Source organism: Erithacus rubecula (assembly GCF_903797595.1).
Source record: "Erithacus rubecula genome assembly, chromosome: Z".
In the NCBI taxonomy this organism is placed as follows: Eukaryota; Metazoa; Chordata; class Aves; order Passeriformes; family Muscicapidae; genus Erithacus; species Erithacus rubecula.
Genome location: NC_136661.1, coordinates 21,138,376 through 21,157,351, shown reverse-complemented (window position 1 = coordinate 21,157,351; position 18,976 = coordinate 21,138,376). Strand labels below are relative to the sequence as shown.

General features: G+C 35.7%; 1 protein-coding gene across 1 annotated transcript in view; it reads left to right on the top strand.

Annotated features, from left to right (window-relative positions):
* Positions 1–18,976, top strand: part of WDR70 (WD repeat domain 70) — a 127,070-nt gene that overhangs the window by 95,426 nt on the left and 12,668 nt on the right. Inside the window, exons 12-14 of the mRNA XM_079330109.1 lie at positions 2,368–2,452; positions 3,454–3,592; positions 18,323–18,423. Of these exons, the coding sequence (XP_079186235.1) occupies positions 2,368–2,452; positions 3,454–3,592; positions 18,323–18,423 (325 nt within the window). The remainder of the gene's footprint in view (positions 1–2,367; positions 2,453–3,453; positions 3,593–18,322; positions 18,424–18,976) is intronic.

Sequence of the window (18,976 nt, the reverse complement as noted above, 5' to 3'; positions counted from 1 at the left end):
ATTAAAATGGCAAAAAATAGAGTTTGAAATGCTACTTAAAATGCTATGAAAGCTTTAAATAATCCTGCCAGGCTTTGGAGAAATCTGCCATCAAGAAAAAATACTGAATGATCTGAGTAGACTATTTTAAATATTCATACTGAATTGCACAACTTCTGTTTATATGCTTTTGTTTAAGGATAACTATTTCTGTTCATGAATAAAGTAATTAAAAACAGATCACTGCTGCTGCAGCTCTGTTAAAGAAGCCTAAGCATTGATAGAAGTATCCTACTGAAAAAAATCCTTGGTGCTGAGGAAAGTTAGTATTCTGTGATCTTAGTGAGAGTGACTTCAACTCAAAACACAGATTATATTTAGGAAGCAATTTGCATTTACACACTGATAATTTTAATTAGGAGGAGTGAATTGGAGCAAATTCTTAATAATGGAAAAGTTTCACAGCATTAGCAAGTCAAGTCATTCAGGCATTTTTCCCTCTCCAAATACTTACTCTTCTATTTCTAAACTATTTCAGTTTAAGACAATGCTGACTTGAAATCAACCATAAAATTAAGTCCTACTAGAGGCTTCTAAATTTTTTAACCAGCCCGTTACATTTTCTTGCTAGCAAAGTAGCTGTAGCTACATGTCTGACTGCATTTCTCCTACTAAAACCTGGCAGGACTACAGCTTGAAGATCATGTCAAGGCTCATTCCACTAGGAACAGAACAGCCTTGGCTGCTAGCCGTAGATCTGTCCCTATCCAGGAGATTTGCAAAGTGGCCAAGTGGTGTCCTTTGCATACATTTATAAAGTGCTGGTGCTTTAGATGTAACATCTTGACGATAAGTGGGTTTTTTTTCTTGGGGGTGGGAGGAAAAAAGGAGGGCTCATTTTACAAGACTAAATGCTTTGAAGTGCTTGGGATAGAGTCTACTGGGAAACAATAAGAAAACAGATATTCCCAAAACAGGGACTCAACATTATTCTTTCTTGTCGTTTTTTAGCTTCCCAATGAACAGAAATATACTCTGCTCTAGACATCATTTATTTAAGTTGTCCACTTCTTAAAAATATTTTGTAGTTAGGAGTTATCCTAGTCTTTAATATAAACATACATGATGTACGAGGCCACACATTACTGCTTTCCCTGTAAAGGGCACTGCTGGCCTTGATTCCTTTTGTTACTTCTTTTAAAAACATTTTATTTCCAAGGCCTCCTTTGAGGTCTTCAGCTCAAAGGCTATGAATCCACAAAATACTTGTAGATAACCAGTTACTTCCCTGCTAGATTTGTACTTTGGAAGGAAGCAGATCTCGCCTCCTAGGTCAGAAAGATTTTGTAACTTTTTGTCTAAAATTAATCTCAGGATATTTTTAAAGAGAATTGTTGCTTAAATGTCCTTCTTTTTACCCTTGAAAGTGCTGAGGCACTGCTGTCAAATGCTAGGATGTGTCTAGGTGCTTGACTGAGGTACTTCAAAGCTCTGATTCTGTCGCTCATCTCATGCTAGAAATACATGTTCCAGAAGGACAATCAGAGCAGAGATTTAGGTGTCTCTGAGAATAACTAACTAATCTCTTTTTTTACCCCTGTTCTCACTTCGTTAATATGTCATAACTTTTCAAAAAGGGATAAACAGCCTTACTTTTACTGGCCTACAGTCACACCATGTTTATCAAACACAGATGAGAATTGCTACAAATCTCTTGCTGTAACCTTGATTTTGGCTTTTTTGGCTAAAGGTACTGTGGTGAAAAGGTTTCGTTATAGCAAATGTGGTTTCACTTGCTTCCCTTGACTCCCTTCCACATCCTTCCATGAGGATTTCCTGACTGATTCCAGGGCCTTTTCTCCATATTGAGATAGCAGGTTTTTGTCTGCTAAAGGAGGGGGAAGACTGTCATGTGCTTTCTGTTCTTCCTGTTTACTTTTTAAGGACAGGTAAAATCCACACGTATTAAACTTCTTTAGTTTTTGATCTAGACCACTTATGGCAACATTTTAATTTCTTTAATATCTTTAAAATTAGATTGGGTCCTAGCAGCAAAGCATCAATGCTTACAAACTCGGAATAGATTAGCCATTGAGAAATCTGATTCCACTCTTTGTGGATAGTGGTTCTTGATAGGAGGGATTACCACAATAGAATTAAGACATTGAGGAGTTTCTGCTTTACTGGAGTGCTACATATTGAGCTTCTCAATCTTGCATTGTCATAGTCACTTAACCAGGAAAAAACTTACAAATTGTTCCCATTTTGAATGCTTCTATTATATAATTTTATCTACTTCTCTCTGTATTAGAGAGTGAAATTTTCTGACATGCGTAAGTTCTTGATTTGAATTATTTATTGCTAACCTTTGTCTCTTTTGTTTCATAGGAGATGATACTTTAAAGATATGGGATATTAGACAATTTAAAAAACCTCTTAATTCAGCAGATGGACTGCCCAGCTTCTTTCCTATGTAAGTATTCATTTTTATTCCAACTAGCAGAAATAGCAGTATTTTTGCTGAATGGGAAGGGGTTCTGCTGGAGTTCTTATTCAGTTGTCATTAGGTCCACAATTGTGCAGAGAAGACTGCACAAGGAGGATTGTGTTGTGACAGTTCTTGTCTATTTTAGGGATTCATATTGCTTTAAAAGATTTGTGATATTTCAGTCTCATATGTCTTAAGTCTAATTAGATTAGTAACATTTCAGGAGTAGGCCCTTATGTGTGTAATGAGATGGAGATGTAAACCTCATTCTTATTTAGTCTATGATTAATAAAAAAAGAGCTGAATGAAAAGGTAGACATAACATGAAGGTATGTGATATGAGTTGAGGTTACAGTATCAGAAGTGCTGACTTTATTTTACTGCATAGTGCTAAGTATTGTTTTCAATGTTTTTATTGGTCTGATCTGCATTTCTATAGCTGTAATACAGCCAAATATGCTAAGGACAGTTTGTAAAGTTGAAATAAGATCTTAGAAAAACAAGTCACGAATAGCTCAATCTTAACTGCAATTTGTAACACAGAGGAAGAGTAAACAGGAAAACATTTTTGACCAATGCTTAAACACACCACCTTACATCATGGAAGAATATGTTGTCAGCAAAATCAGATTTCATGATTAGTACATTTTTTTACTTACTGATGACAGCAGATTTGAAAGTACTATTTTATGTTTCTCATATTGAAAAGCTTGCAAGACTTTGGACTGGAGGAAAATCTTGCTGGGAGGAGGATTTTTATTGAATCTGCTAATTTTGCACATCCTGTGCACAACTGTACTGACAATTGTAACAGATAACTATTGATAACTACAGCAAAAATGACAGCTAACGAAAGACTTTTTCAAGCTTTGTCTGGAAAGGACTAACAAATAGGAAAGATTATTTTAAGGAGTGCAATTTATATCTAAGTTCTCAATATGTTAATTGTTTATCTGCCCAGTAAGATGCTTTGTTTTCTTCAACAGGACAGACTGTTGTTTCAGCCCAGATGATAAAATCCTTGTCACAGGCACCTCTGTTAAGAAAGGTGGTGGCAGTGGGAAGCTGTTCTTCTTTTATCGTGAGACCTTCCAGAAGCTGTACGAGATAGAAGTTACAGATGCGGTATGTATTTTAGATTAATCATCTCCTGAAAATACAAATGAAATAAAATTCATTGCTTCTTTGGCCTTATATGGGTAATTGCCTACTATTGTGATTTTTGTACTCTATGATTAGAAGATAGGGCTAGAGTAACCTGAATAATTGTTTCAATTACATTATAAAAAAAATGCTAGGACAAGGTGTTTAAGCAGTAGAGCTTCCCTTCTCTTGTGCTAGCATTGCATTTCTCAAGTATTTCTATGACCTCTTGTAGATCTCTGAAGTGACACACAAATCCTAAGATATGTAGATGTTTATGTTGCTTATTTCACCACTTACCATGATGAAATGCCTTATTGTGGCAAAACTCATATTTGTCCATGAGACTAGATTAGTAGCTGCTCTTGAATGTGTTTCTAGCTTGTCTAAATGCAACAATTTGTTGCAAAAAGGAGGCAAAATTAAGAAATCAATCAAAAACACCATTCTCACCAGTTACTATTAAAACCTAAAGCTGTGAACCTGTAATACTGAAGGGTCTGTGTACAGCTTCAACTGACCACCTGTGTACAGAAGGGAAAAGCTCAATACCATAGTAAAGGTCCTTTTACTCTTGTGATATGCAAGTAAACTTTTGGGTGATAATAAACAGGAGTGGGTGAAATTAGAACAGAATTGCCACTAATAAGTATGGCAATGTATGCTTTTGTCCCTTTAGTTGTTGGTGTGTGTCAGATTAGCAATTTTATCCCTTTGTTTCAGGATACCATTTTCTCCTGCATTTTTTTGAGCCATCATAACAGGTTTTCCTAGCACAGCAGACCAAACTTCATTCTGCTGGATGTTGTTTATATGCCACCACCTATGTATTTGCTTTCCTTTTCAAATCCTTCTTTCTCCTTTAGTCCATCCCAAGGTAAAATATGTTCACGGATGGATTTGTTATATCTATAATTTTGGTGGCAGCTGTCTTGCAAATTAAAAATGCAGGATTCTTAATCAAAGCAGAAAACACATGTTTTTGCCTGAAGCAGAAAAACACTTGTTTCTATCGTAAACATAAAACAAAAAAGGGATTTTATATGACTTCGGAAGTTTTACTTAGTACTAGATAACTTCTCCAAATACAGCAGAAATTGGCTTTTATATTTTTCTCCTATGGAACATACCAAACCACAAACCAAACTTATCTCATGAGAATTTCTAGGGGGTTTTTATTTTCTGATAAAAGCCTTATCACCTAGTATTTATAACCTTTTTCTGAAAGAAAACATGAATGCCTCAATATCTCTTTTGAAACTTCATGGCAGAGAAAAGGAAAACTAAATAAGATAAAATGTAAGCAATAGATTTTTGTAGGAGCTCTGTTGTCTATGGGCATGGGAAACAAAATAGTTTCATAATTCCATTAATTCACATTACTGAATTTGAACTCTTTAGACCTGAGTGTTTGAAGGTGGTTATAATGGCATCTCCTTTAAGTAGTGGCCGTGTCAGTAACAGTGTGCAGATACTTAAGCTCTAAGACTGCAAGAAGGAGGAGCTTGTCAGTGGTGAATCCTGTATCTCCAAGAACACTTAAGTTATGAGAAACACCACTTGGCAATCTCTTTTTGCATTCAAAGAAAATATTATTTTCATTTGGTAGCTTTGTCTTCTAAGTCTTGGAAATGAAATATAGGGTCTGTTTACCTGCCAAAATAGATTGTGCTAAAATTGTCCACAAAAGATCCCTTTGCTCTCAGTTTCTCTCAGAATCAAGAGCTAAAAATGCAAACGAGACATGGAGCAGAGACCCAACAGTAGGAAACTGTCAATAAACAACTTCATTTGGGCCACTAATATAGTAAAATTTCAAGTATGTGTGCAAGTCTAAGCAGGTTCATAATTTTATACTATAAATTTGTATAGGTGCTGATATTTATATGGTGCATTTTAAGACTGCAGTAAATCACTTCGGTCTATAGAGTTTTAGTGCTGCTGGTTTTCTTCATTTATAGTTATAAAATTTAGGACTGTCATTCTGCTTTACACATAGTGGAAATGAAAATAGTGGAACTAATAGGTGAAGAATTGAGACAAATACTGATCTTAAGACATAATTTTCAGTGAATCAGCATTACCAATACCTGTAAAATGAGTCTGTCTATTTTACAGCTTTAACTCTACACATCTAAGGAAAACACAGTGTAGCATATCAATCTGAATCTAGAAGGAGAAAAATTCCTATAAGTCATCTTACAAAATAAAAGCAGTGTGTTTTGCCAAGGTCTTTCTACCATTTGTATCTTTTGGCTTTTTCATTAGTGTTCCTTTACTTGTTCTTCTCAAATTACTGTGTTTGGTGAAATATAAAGGCATGCTAAAAGCAAATGAATTTTCAAGAAGCTGGCTTTTATGTTTTGTAAGCAGTAAATGCTGTTTGTTGGAAAGATCATTGGTCTGTAAACTGGAAGATTAGTATCTTGTGTGTAGTTTATCAAAGCATTTTTTTCAGCAGTGCAGTAATTACTTTCTTTCTACCGGCTGCTCTCCTAGTTTCTATTTTTTTCCTTATACTCTCAAAAATAGCAGTTAGCTTTTAACATCAGTGTAATTAAAATAAACATCATGTTATCTAAGACTTCAGTTTGTTTTCTGCAACTAAGTGTTATACTTCTTTATATTTTCCATGTTGCCTAGTGCAGAAATAAATAATTTTCTTTTTTGGGTTTTTTTAGGCATTGTAGTTATGCTATGCTATATGTGAAATTGTTATTATGCTATGTTATATATGTAGTAAAAGCACAAGTGCACCAGTATCTGTCTCTGCAAAGAGCCTGATTTGCTCATATCCTAATGAAACAATTTCAGTGATTTCGGTGATATTTAATCTGTATTGCTGAAGAAAAAAGACATCTTTAGTAACTTTTTGAAGACAGATGTATAGCAGTTAAGTGGTAGAATGTATATAATCAGAATAACAGAAAATCTACTGTGGAGAACAAGTATAAACTATTCATGTGTTACATTTTTAATTTCACAAGGATTTTTTTAAAGGGAAATGCCAGAAAGCCTAGAAAATTGAAAAGCAGTAAAGAGCAGTAAACATTATCTTAAACCTTCTTGGTAAATAGCCAGTGAAATTGGCCTGTGAGTGAACTTAGTGGGTAATGAGAAAATATTTAATGGGAATGTTTGACCAAAGCTGTGTCTGGCATTCCTTTCCTTCATACCACACAAACCTTTTTTCACCTTTTCTTTCAAGTTTTCATGGGAAAATCCATTACTGCTTCAGAGCTGCTGGAGTGAAACCTTGTGGTTTTGCTAATGGACTAACAGTCTGATTGGTTTCTGCTGTTGTGGCTGAGTATAGAATATTAATTTGCTTTTTTTCCTGTTGTATTAGTGGTTTTTTTGCTTCTCAGCCCCAATCTGTGCTTAAACAACTGCGTTGTTGTGTCCACTCCTGAATAACATCCCATCGTGTAGGCAGGCATTGGGACTTTTGTAGAATTCAAGTTTCTTAGATAAATAGCAATACTTTTGGAAGAAAACTAATGTCAAAAGAGCTGGAGACCATGGCTGGAATCTGACCAGTAGCTGTAAGGAGGTATGAACAGGACAAAACCAAAATTGTTGGTGCCTCTCTCACCATCCTTTCTGCTTCCAGTGACTGCTGTTTTTGAGATATCTTGATGCAGATAGAGGAATTTTGTAGTTAATGGCACTCAGTGAATTTCTTTTCATGAATTTATCAAGGAGAGACATCACCCATGCTACAGGTCATGGCAGGGTCCTTTACTTACTGCAGATTACATCAAAATTGCATCAGGTGGGAACTCCTGCCTCTGCTGCTCTCATAAGAAAGCTGATGCTCTCTATGGAGTACCACAGCCTTGCTCTGGATTGGTCTGTACAGGTGCAATTGGAGATTTTTAGGACTTTGTACTGTAATAATGGTTGTGTTTACTAAGCTGTATAGAATTCTCTCTTTTTAATGAAAAAATCCTGACATGAATGTGCAGCCTTTTCATAGCTTTTCTGTCTCTTTCTCTTCTATCTTGACAGTATTATTTATGAAAAGTTCTTCTGCTCTCACCTCAAATGTTCACAATAAAATACGTTCATTAAACTTTCTCAATTTGAGCATTAGAGGCTTATTTAATCTGAAATACTTATAAATGCATGCAGAACCTTTCTTCACTCTGTTTATGTGAATAAGAAGACTTGAACAGATGGCAGGAAACAATGCTGCCAGATTATGGGGGTACAGAACTTATGTCCAGAAATTCAGAGGCCATTTCCCTTTCTTTTTGTCAGGTAGTGTGAGAGGCAGAAAGACCTGTAGCTGCTGTGGAATAAGGTCTTGTTTTTGGGATATGCAGTCTGGAAGGGAAGGGAAATTTCACTGCCAGATGAAAGGCAGGGAGGGTTTATTCCTAATTCTTGCTTTGGTTATGCAAGTATGGGATCTTCATGGGAACCAGTTATAAATACCTAGTGTATGGGAAAAAGAATTGGGTACACAACATTTCCCCCAATGTCAGTTTAATTTAAAATAGCTGTGGATAGGCACTTGAACCACTCTCACATGTCTGTCATTCATTTGGCTACTTCCAGCAGATCACCCAGTAGTTATCCTTATTACAGACAAGATTGATCTTGGCAGCAGCAGAATACTCATTTTCCCCATATGGAAAGGACAAGTATTACACTCTGTGACTGCCAAGCAAGAATGGGCACTGAGAAGGAAAAGAAAAAAAAAAAAAACAAAAAAAAAACAAACAAAAAAAAACAAAAAAAAAAAAAGGAGAGACAATAAGTTATATAGTTACAGGAACTGATGATTTTTAATGAAAATTGAAGTAATAATTTAATTTTAAAATGAGCTGGGATGATGAGTGTATGTACATTATAAAACAAGAGGTGCAAGTTTTTAAAATATCCCACAGATTTTTGTAGATAAACAACAATCCAAAACCCATAGATTTATGGCTGTTTTGGGAAAACTATTTCTATTAGGAAGATTCTTCAATATTTTCTTAGTTTCTCAAATATAAGTAAAAGTTAAATTATTAAATACTTCTGAAAATTCCTCTAAGGTGTGTTTCAGGAAGGTCTTCTGAGATATGCTATAAATAAAGCTTCTTTTTAGATGAAAGAGTGAAAAGTAAAGAAGGAGCAAGGAATATGAACCTTCCAGCATCCTTCGTGCATGGCTGTAGGATTGCAGTATTTCTTTCCTTGACTTTAAACAATCATTTGCTATTTATAAGGTGCAGTAATATAGTAAAGGGCTTTTCCACTGTGGCCCATTTAAGTGAGATTTAAAGCTTTTGAATTTAAGATAAATAAATTCTTTTAACTTCTTGAAGAGATCATCATGCAACTTCTGTTTTGGTGTTTTGTTTTTTTTAAAGCCATTTCTTTTATTTTAAAGGAAAATCCATATTTTCCACAATATAAAAGTTAATACAATATTTAGGGCCCAGTAAATTTATGGGTTTTTTAAGTGAACAAGAAAACTCTCTAGTATAAGTGGTGAATCACAGGAATATATTTACTAATACAGTGTGGTAACCTGTCAATTTTTATTTTCTGTTTCCATATATATAAGGACACTGTGATCCTTCCCTTTGTGTATCCTGGAGCAGCATGTATTTTGTTTTAGGGGAACTGTCACCAGAGGTTTGAGGTATGCAAGAGCAATAAACTGTGAGGGTTTTGTCCCTGTAACAGGGAGTGGGAGTGTACATGAAGGTTGTCTCCTTTAGTTTTATGATATATGGAGATGAAAGTGTGGCTGTAATTTTAACAGACCAGGTGTTTGAAAATGCCTGACATTGCAGTCACAAGGGAAATAGGTTACCACCTTGATTGTATTACTTTTTTATCCATTAAAAGAGGGAAATATGATTTAGTGTCTGCATGCACTTGTGAAAATATATTTTATAGCTGTAGCTTGAAAGTTGGGTGGTACAGCATTCTTACCCCTGTTTTCTATATTGATTTTTTTTTTTATAATAACTTAGCCTCTGAAAAAGGGTATTTCTGGTTTCTGCATAGAAAATTGTGAGTTTTATCCAGTTCTGGTCCCTTTTCTGTTGAATATTTCCACACATTTTCTAAGTCATGTTTCACAAGGGAAAGACATTAGGATTCTTTCCTCTACTACTGTATTCTCATGAGTATTTTAAATCTAATGATAGCAGGTCACTACATTGCAGATACTCCCTAACCTCCCACCTTATTTATTGTAGTTGGCTCTTTTCCTTGGAAGAGCTACAGGGAAATCTTGAGCAGGAGGGTTTCTGCAATTGGGGTTTACCATAGATTTTTAAATATAATATTAGCACATTTCTATTATGTGAGCAGCCTTTTAAAAAATCAGAACATGCATAGTATGAACATGTAAGTGTTCACTGTATTTTGCTCAAAATAAAAAACAAGTTGGATTTGTTATTCAGCTTGGCAGACATTTGAAAATGGCATACTTCTAAATCTGCTATTTAACTTTTTTATTATTATTTAAAATTCAGCAGTTTTATAAGAGTTACGCAGCTTTATTCCTGTTCTGGTGCTTCCAGGAGGCAGACCAGCTGTCTCCAGGTAGAGCAGCTTGGCAAGCTAGATAGATGGGTGTTGTACCACCACTGTGCTCTAAGGCACCAGTGGAAAGAGATTACAGAGAGTGCAGTGGGAATTGGTGTGGTCTCTGAGCAGCACTTCCTCTCTATGTTTCTAAAGGTAGAAATTCTGTAGCTTTTGGAGGGCAGCAGGTAGTTAATGTAGCTGGTGTTTCATGGAAATCATCTGGAGAGAAATCAAGGTAACAGTAGGAGAAGGAAAGAGCTATGTATATTAAAGCATTTCCTTGTAGTGCTAACTTCATTGGCTTATGCTAATAGTGCTAACTTATGGTTGACTTAAGGCTTTTGCTCTCCATCCTGCCTTTCAACCATCATTATCAATGATCTTTTATTATTGTGTAGAAACGATGGTATTTATTGGTAAGATTGCTATTATCTGTGGATTAGAATTTTGAGTTTCTAAATTTTTTGTTTTAATTTTTCCTTTAAATTCCGTTGCTTAGAGTTGGAGAGAAATGATTTGTTAGCATGGATGAAATGTGTTGAAACACTTGCTTAAAAGTCCTTAGGGCCTGTTTCTGAACTTCATGGAGCATGCATGAGACATTGAGATCTTTGAGACAGGAAGGAATTACTCTGCTGCCTGTAGTTAGAATGCATATGGATCTTTTCTTGTAATGAGATTTTTAGTATATTTTTATTCATTTTCCTCTCTTTTCTCATGTAATGTATGCATTCTTGCAGGAATGTATAAAATAAAACATGGTAGAGGTTTATTTTGAGGTCCATGAAAACTGTGAGCCACATAAAATGTGTCAGTGAAAATTTGTAGAAATACTAGATTTGTATCCACTGCACAGCAGTCTAAATATTTGAAGTTTCTAAACAGTCCCACAACTGTATGGTAAAATGGAAAAGCTTGAGAGCCCCTGCTTCAATATCTTCCCTAATTACAAAAGTTGTTTAAAAGCTGTAGTAACCAAACAGGGATGAGGAACAATCTTGTGGTAGTGGGAAGCTGTCTTTAGCAGTTGGCATATGAAATTTTGATGTTTTATTCAAAAACATAGAAACTGTATTAAATAAATGAAGATGTTTTTCTGAAATAACTTTGTACATTTCCCTTCTTTTATGGGAGACATATTGCTAGTCAGAAGAACTTAGTGTGCAAGTCCTAGAAACATGGAAGATAAAGCTGAAAGTCTACACTGAGATTTCATCCCTCTATCCAGCCCAAGTTTGAAATTGCTTACCTGTATCAAATACAAATGTAATGTAGGTTTAAGTAACAGATTATATTAATTTGGAAGGTAGATGTTTTTTATTATAAGCTTCCTAAGAAGTAGTATTTGTTACATTTTGAGCTCCTCTGTGCGTTTAAAAAATACTGCATGCAATTCTTCACTGTAAATTCGTAGGGAGAGTTTTATGTAGGAGAAAAGACAGGAACAATGTGCTAAATAGACTAGTTGTGTGCATACTTGCACTGATTTTGACAGACCAGGCTTTTTTCAGAAAGACTGGAATTTGTAGTGATTGCATTTAAGATAAATACTCAGTTCAGTCAGAAAAGCCCCACTTAGCAACTGCTGGGGTCACCTGTCCTTACAGAATTCATGACCACAGTCAGAATGTCATTTTACATGTTTGCTGTCTTCCCTGCTGACATGTCCCTTATCTGAGTGCCTGGCAAGCCAAGTGCAGCAAATCCAAGCAATGCTGTTCAAACAGAGCTCATCACATACCGTCACAGCCACTGAAGCAAAGCTTGCACATGGGAAAGAGAGGTTTGTTTAAGTTTTTCTTCTCCTGACCAAAAATATTTTCGTAGGGCAGCTCTTGCTTTCACTTTTTTATTGTACAGCTTTAGAACAGATTCTGGGAAATTATTTATTAGATTGTAGGTTGGAAAAGGGGTCAGCAAGAAGGTCAAATACAGAGGTTTTTCTTTTCAAACCCTATTCAGTTTTTAACTATCTCCAGAGCTAGACCTGATCTTTGAAGCTAAGGTTTTCAAGATTTGTTGGGCAGTTTTATAAGTTTGTGTCTGGTGTATTCTTCCTGTACTGGGAATATTCAATATGGATACCAGGATTCATTTTTTTGAGCTATGGAGTTTTATCTAAGTAGCACAACATGCTGTAATATAGATCTTCATTAGTTTTCTGTTTTTCTTTTATAGCTATTTTGGCCACTGTAGGCTGTAGGGATTCACCTGACCAAATATAGATGTCTACTGCTGATCCAGTCACCCTAGGCTCCTTTTCTAATCAACAGAGAAAAATAAACATATTCAGACTGTGATTTTATCCCATCCTAAAATAGATCTCTTAAATAGGTTAGCTGAAGTCCACTGTAAAATGCTTATTTCTCTGTGTTATCTTTAAAGGGAGACATTTTTAGACATTTAAAGAAGAGATCTCCAAAGATTAGAAGTGTAGATATGTTAAGTTTGATGAAACCAGTCCCACCTAAACTCATCACTTCCCTCCGTGGGTGTTTATTGTCTTCTACTAAAGCTCTGGTACATTTAATCTCTCGTTTTCTGACCATGCCATTAGCATAGCAGGAGATAATGGGTTACTTTTGCATTCATTTCTGATGATTTAAGGATTTTTGACTGCAGGCAATTTACAGGAGAGAAGCCTGCCACTCTGTGAAAGGCTTGTGCTAGCTGAGAGCGAAGCCTACGCTCTCTTACTTGCACCTGATTTCCCAACAACTGTCAAAACATCAGCAACTTCACCATGGAGTTACTGAACTTCATCTAAATTGTAGCACTTCTAAAAAAGCATCAAGCGCTCATGATTTCTTGCTTCACAGGTTAGAAATGTGTGGAAACCTAGGATTAGCACGTTTCCTTTCAATTTCAGTGTTTGTCTGGAATTAGTGGTATTTTTTTCTTGTGGCGATTTGGAAGATCACACTTGATCTTCACTGTTTACAGGTGGAGTGTTGGCTGCACCTTCAGCACAGGGAAAGTACAAATATTAGCTGTTTGTCAGCATCATTCAGTATGGATTTCCAGCTTCTCAGGGTAGTTTTATGTACGGATGGAAGTAGATAGATGCAGCCTGCAAATCAGATTTGTTGTCAGTGTTTTCATTTAAATAGTTTGCACTAATAGCCGTGGAACGAGACAATAATTTAGTGATTTTAGACTAAAAATCTGATAGCTGCTCTTAACTGATTAGGTGTATCTGATATTTTGGAGCAAATGTATAAGCCAGTTGAAAGTCAAGAACAACCCAGAAGAGTGAAAGTGTGTACCTGAAGTGAAAAGAAAGAAAAATGGAAAATGTTTATTCCAAGAGTGCATAACTGTTATGGAAATACGTTTTTCTTTCCTCTTCCCTGCATGGCAGGAGAAGATTAACTAATGAACTTGAAAAAGCTGATATATTATCATGCATTATCTGAAAACACACTTTACATAGAATATTTATTTTCAAAGATAATGGTACTTAACCTTAAAACTTAGTTGTCTTTAGGGAGAGAGGGTAGTTTCCAATGAAAACAGTGCCTGAATGAGAAGCATTCAAACCTCCTGTTGGATGGAAAGGAAATTAAAACATCACTGTAAAATATGGCCCCTCTAATTTACTTTTCATTTTGCAGTAGCAAGGAGAGAATATAGACCTGTTGACCTACATGCTCTAGAGGTGTATGGTGATTCCTATTTATATCAAAAATATGAAAGTTCTTGAAATATTTTGGAAAATGCTGAAATCATTATCATGCCACTCTTGTTGCAGTTATGACCTCCATATGCATACACACATACATATTTGTTTAATAAAATTTAGCTAACATAAAAAGATTAACTATTATCATGGGGCTTTATTTACATAAGTAGTTAGTGAGGTTTTGTTGGATATCAGCTGAAATGCACCAAATAAAAAAAATCAATGTTTTTGTAAAAGATCAGCGCACAGGTATGTAAAATGTTTAGTATAGGAATTGAAGAGGGCAGTGATGGACACAAACCTGAATCTTCCCTTAATCTTTTGCAGCAGAGTGGAAGAGAATAGAGGTGAATAATGCTTTCAAGAGACATTCTTTATATATGTTATTGTTATTTTGTTACATAATGAGCAACCTCACATTTAGGTAGATTCCAACGATATTAGTAAGATTAGGTGACTGTTCAGGTCAATGAATGGTGCAAAAAAGTCTTTTATGTCTAAGATGTAACATTTATGTGAAGACTGTAAGTGTTTATAATTCATAGGGACTAGGAATACTTGCTACATTAGCTCATTCATGCTTTTTTTTCTTTATATGTTTTATCACAGTATGTCCTCTCCAAAGCTTCTCACAATCTAGATAATCTCTACCAATGTGGAATCTCTAACCATTCATAGTCCCTCTTATTAGAAATTATTAACCCTTCCTGAGCTGTACTGACCCCTCTGAGACTGTACTTCCCATCCTGGATCAGCTCTATCCACACTCTTAAACTGAGTGTTTTTATCTGAATATGTGACCAGGGAACTGAATTTTGCCTTTGCTGCTGCAGTCTCAAACCGTCTTTATAAGCAAAGATCCAGGAAAATTCTTCCAGTCCTTGACATCAATCCGTAGTTTTATGACCTTACCAGCTTCATAGTTTCATCTTAGGGGGTAAATTTTCCACTCCTATGCCACAAATCATTTAAATCTTTTCTTGCTGACCTTGTAAAATGCCCTCTCTGCATTGTTTACTCCTGTCAGGGTGTTGCCCAAGTGCTCTGGACAGTTTGTTAAGGTAATTAGCTTTTGCTTACTGACAAATCTGCTTCAGTTATTCTTCACTGTGCCTGTTAAATAGAGGGCTACATTCCTAGGTCAGAATAAATGTCCTATTCTGTGTTGCAGAAAATGAGGCTTCAGTTTCTCATTTAGAAACACTGCTGTTAACTCTTGTCAAAGCACTATTACATGCTTAGTACCAGGAAAGCTCTGTGTGTAGTGAGCTCACCTATATGGAGAATAACCTGACAGAAAAATTATTTGGTGTTTTTAACTGTTTACCTGCAGTAGGAGCTCTGCTTACATGATTTGAAGGGAAATACAGAGGTGAGAACAGACTGATAGGAGTGAGACTATTTGGGAACCACCCAGAACAGCCTGCAGATAATGGCACCCACTAAATCTGTTCTAACCTCTTTCACAGTGAGAATAAAGAAGGTAAATTTGCAGTGTTTCTCTTTTGGGTAATATTTTTAATATTTTCCCTGTCTGTCTTCACAAAAATATTTTCACAATGTTTTCCCAGTATTTCCCAATGCAAGCTACTGTGTTTGCATATGCAATCGACACTGCCAAAGACTTTTCAGATTGATTTAATTTGAAGAACTTAATGCTTTTGCCATAGCAAAAGTACAAAACAACTTTAAAAGCGTTACTGGTAATTATCTTTTGTAATTTTCTTATAATCACAAAGCTGGCCACATCAGTCTTTGAAAAATTGCTTTCAGGATTTTTAGGGCAGGCTTCCAGAACTTCATGCTCCGAAAGCATAGTGTCCAAAACATTCAGCCATCACAGAAATCTTTTTTTCAAATGTTGAAGATGTTTATGTGATGATACATTCTGCATTTTATCATTCTTATTTGTTACATTTTCCATTGGCTAAGCTATGACCTGCAGTCTTTTTGTTTTCAGAATCTATATAGGTTTTTCTTGTTTTAAATGAAAGACAATGATTTGGGGGTTGTGGTTGGGTTTTTGGTTTTTCTTATGGTAGGGCTGGTTGTACATAGAAACAGGTTGCTGAAAGAGGCTGTCAGGTTTCCAGTAAAAAACAAATAGGGTTATATCCTGAGCTGTCTGTGGTATCTGGCCATACTTGGAGCAAGATGGTGAATTACTCATCTCCAGAGCTCTCTTCCAACCACAACCAATGAAGAGCTGTGTAAAATTCAGTATCAGTAGGCGGGTACCTACCTACATGCATACAAAGGCAAAGGCAGGAAAACATTTCTTTGTCTGCAATTAACATGCTTGTCTGAAGAGCTGGGAGGTAGGACCTTCTTTGAGATGGAATTTGATGTTTAGCATTTCCAATGACAAAGATGTCTATGTGAGCTATTTTAGGTGGAAGCAGTTGAGAAGCTAGAGGCATCAAAGAATAAATGCTTTTTAAGTGTTAATGATTTTTGTGTGATAAAGATTCTCCTTGCCCTTCTCTCCCAGTATTAAGATGTAGCCTACAATTATTTATTATGCAGTTAATTAGAATTTTGACTTCTTTAGGATTACATTAGGAAAAAAAAAATGGGATTATAGTTCAGAGATTCATTATTTGGTATTTTTGAAGTATTGTCAGTTTCTAAAATAATCTGAAAATCACAGTAGTAGTTTTTATTATTTCTTATAAAGTAGTTTTATATGCCAGTGGATTGATAAAATGACTTGCATGTTCAGAGTTTGAGTTTGTTTAGTTTTTAACAAATTATATTCTGGGAACATTTTACGGTTTCAGAAGATTTATAGGGCTACATTTAATGGCAGTTTCTTTTGCTTGCTCTGTAACACGTGCCATGGTGGTTTTAAGTGTGCTGTGCATGTTTGACAAGTTAGAAACTCCGCAAACCCCATCAGTGCTGAGCCACAATGTCTCAGGCTTGTTTTTGTTGGCTGGTATCCACTACCATGCTATAAAATACATTTACTTGACAGAGGAAAGTGGAGAGCCACATTAACTACAGAGTTTAAAAAGGCTGGCTAACCACATGCAATAAATATTAATAAAAGAAAAGGCCACCCACCTTTGACCTTCAATACTTGTTACTAGCTTTGGTGTTACTTTAGCATTTTGAGAATTACATAACAGTATGTAAGTCTCTTCCTTAAATCCAACAACTTATTATCAACTCTGTATTGTATACTTCAGATTTACTTCTAAAAATGTTGTTCTGTAGTTGTCTTGTAATAAGCAAGCCAGTTTTTTTTGTGCCTATAAGTAAATAGAAGTGTAATGCTGTATGTTGTGTGTATGTAGAAGAAGGATGCTTTGTTGGGGAACCTTGTAAAGAATGGCTGTTTGATTAATGAAACTTCATCTCACTCAGTTTTTCTTCTTAGAAAAGAATACAAAGTAGAAAAAACAGCTCAAGAGAGTGTCGTGCATCATTTTGCAGTAAAATGACATTCTGATTTATGGTGGCTGAATGGGCTTCTGAATTTTTTTCAGTATTTTTAATGTTGTGTGCTTCCTGGCTTCAAAAAAGTGGAGACTGGACCAAACCAGAAATAATATGGAGCATGCAATGGGAAGTGGAGGGAGAGGAAAGGGAAGGCTAGAAAAGGGAGCCTTGTTCCATGAAATAATAACAACATCATGCATTTTGCATGTAACATTTGTAACATAAGTGGCACAAACCAATTTCAACCTTGGACAACATCCATTTAAGGCATTACTGTCTGTCAAAAATAGATACTTTCCTTTGTGTTTTTTATGAGATGTGTTGTCCTTTGTGGTACACTGTGCCCCCTTTGGCTCTCTGGAGTCAGAAGTTTCAGTCTTAGAGTTTCTGTGCTGTCCCACTGAATCAGACTGAGAACAGTACTCACATGGAGATTCAGTCACATGTAGAACAATACTCTTAATGTCTGAAAATGAGTTTTGCTGCTGACCAGAAGGGTGACAGTACTGTGAGACATTGGCTTCAAATACCAAGTTCTTAGTGTTGTGGGAAAGAAAGAAGCAAGAGTGAAAATCAGCATCCCTTCCATTGCTGCAGTCAGCAAGCGAAAGGTCAACAGTGTATGACAAGAAGGGAAAAAACAGATAACATGATGAATGAAGTGGAAGAATTAAGAATTAAGAGTACAAAAGTCATGAAGGCCTGAATCTCTCTATCATATCTGAAGCATTTAATTGTTCTCCTTCAAACCCCTCTTTTACTTTTTATTTTCATTGTGTCCATGAAGATCCTGGCAGCAGATAGTCTGTAGAAAACACTGGTTATCATACTGTCACCAATTTTTATTTCCTTCCCCGCCTACATCCTGGTGCTGTCACTCCTTTTACATTGTATTCTACTTTGAAGTTATTAATTCACATATTCACATGCTCATTAATGTGTTTAAGCTTGGTCCTGCTAGAGTGTGATGCAGTCTTTGACAATGTGAATATTAATTCTAAGATCCAGGTGAGTGACCAACTAACTGTCAATATCTCACTCTATTTCAGAGTGTTGTGCGTTGCCTTTGGCATCCCAAGCTGAACCAGATCATGGTTGGTACTGGAAATGGTTTAGCCAAAGTGTACTATGATCCTGTCAAAAGCCAGAGGTATGTAATCATATTTTATTATGGCTGTTTTTCGAATTTAGCCTGATTTAGTGATTCAATGATTATACTAAAAAATAAGAAAAATTGGTTAGTAACATTTGTTTTGCAGAGCTCTACTTATTTAGCAGCAGTAGAAAGAGAAAAAAATAACCAAAGTGTTTATTTATGAAGAGTGGCACTTTTTCCAGCAGTATGCCGGCTTTTCTACCTGAATTTTACAAATGCCTTCATTTCTTAATTGCATGAAATCTGCAGTAAGAACAACCACCCTTTCATCCTGTTTCTTGGGGTTTGCTGAGAAAGTGTTACTGAATGTGTATTTAATGTGTATTTATCCTATTTAGTCGCGTATTTTTTAAATTTTCTTCCTGAAATAAAAATCTTGTTTAGAGGCACCAAACTTCTGTGCTAATGAAGTAATACTGTAAGACCCAATTTGACAAGGAAGCACATCCCCATCTTTCTTCTACTTTTCCTCACCACCTTCTTTTATCACGTGAGGATTTTACCTGCACATCTAGGGGAAAGGTGGTACTGATTTATCAGACAGTGA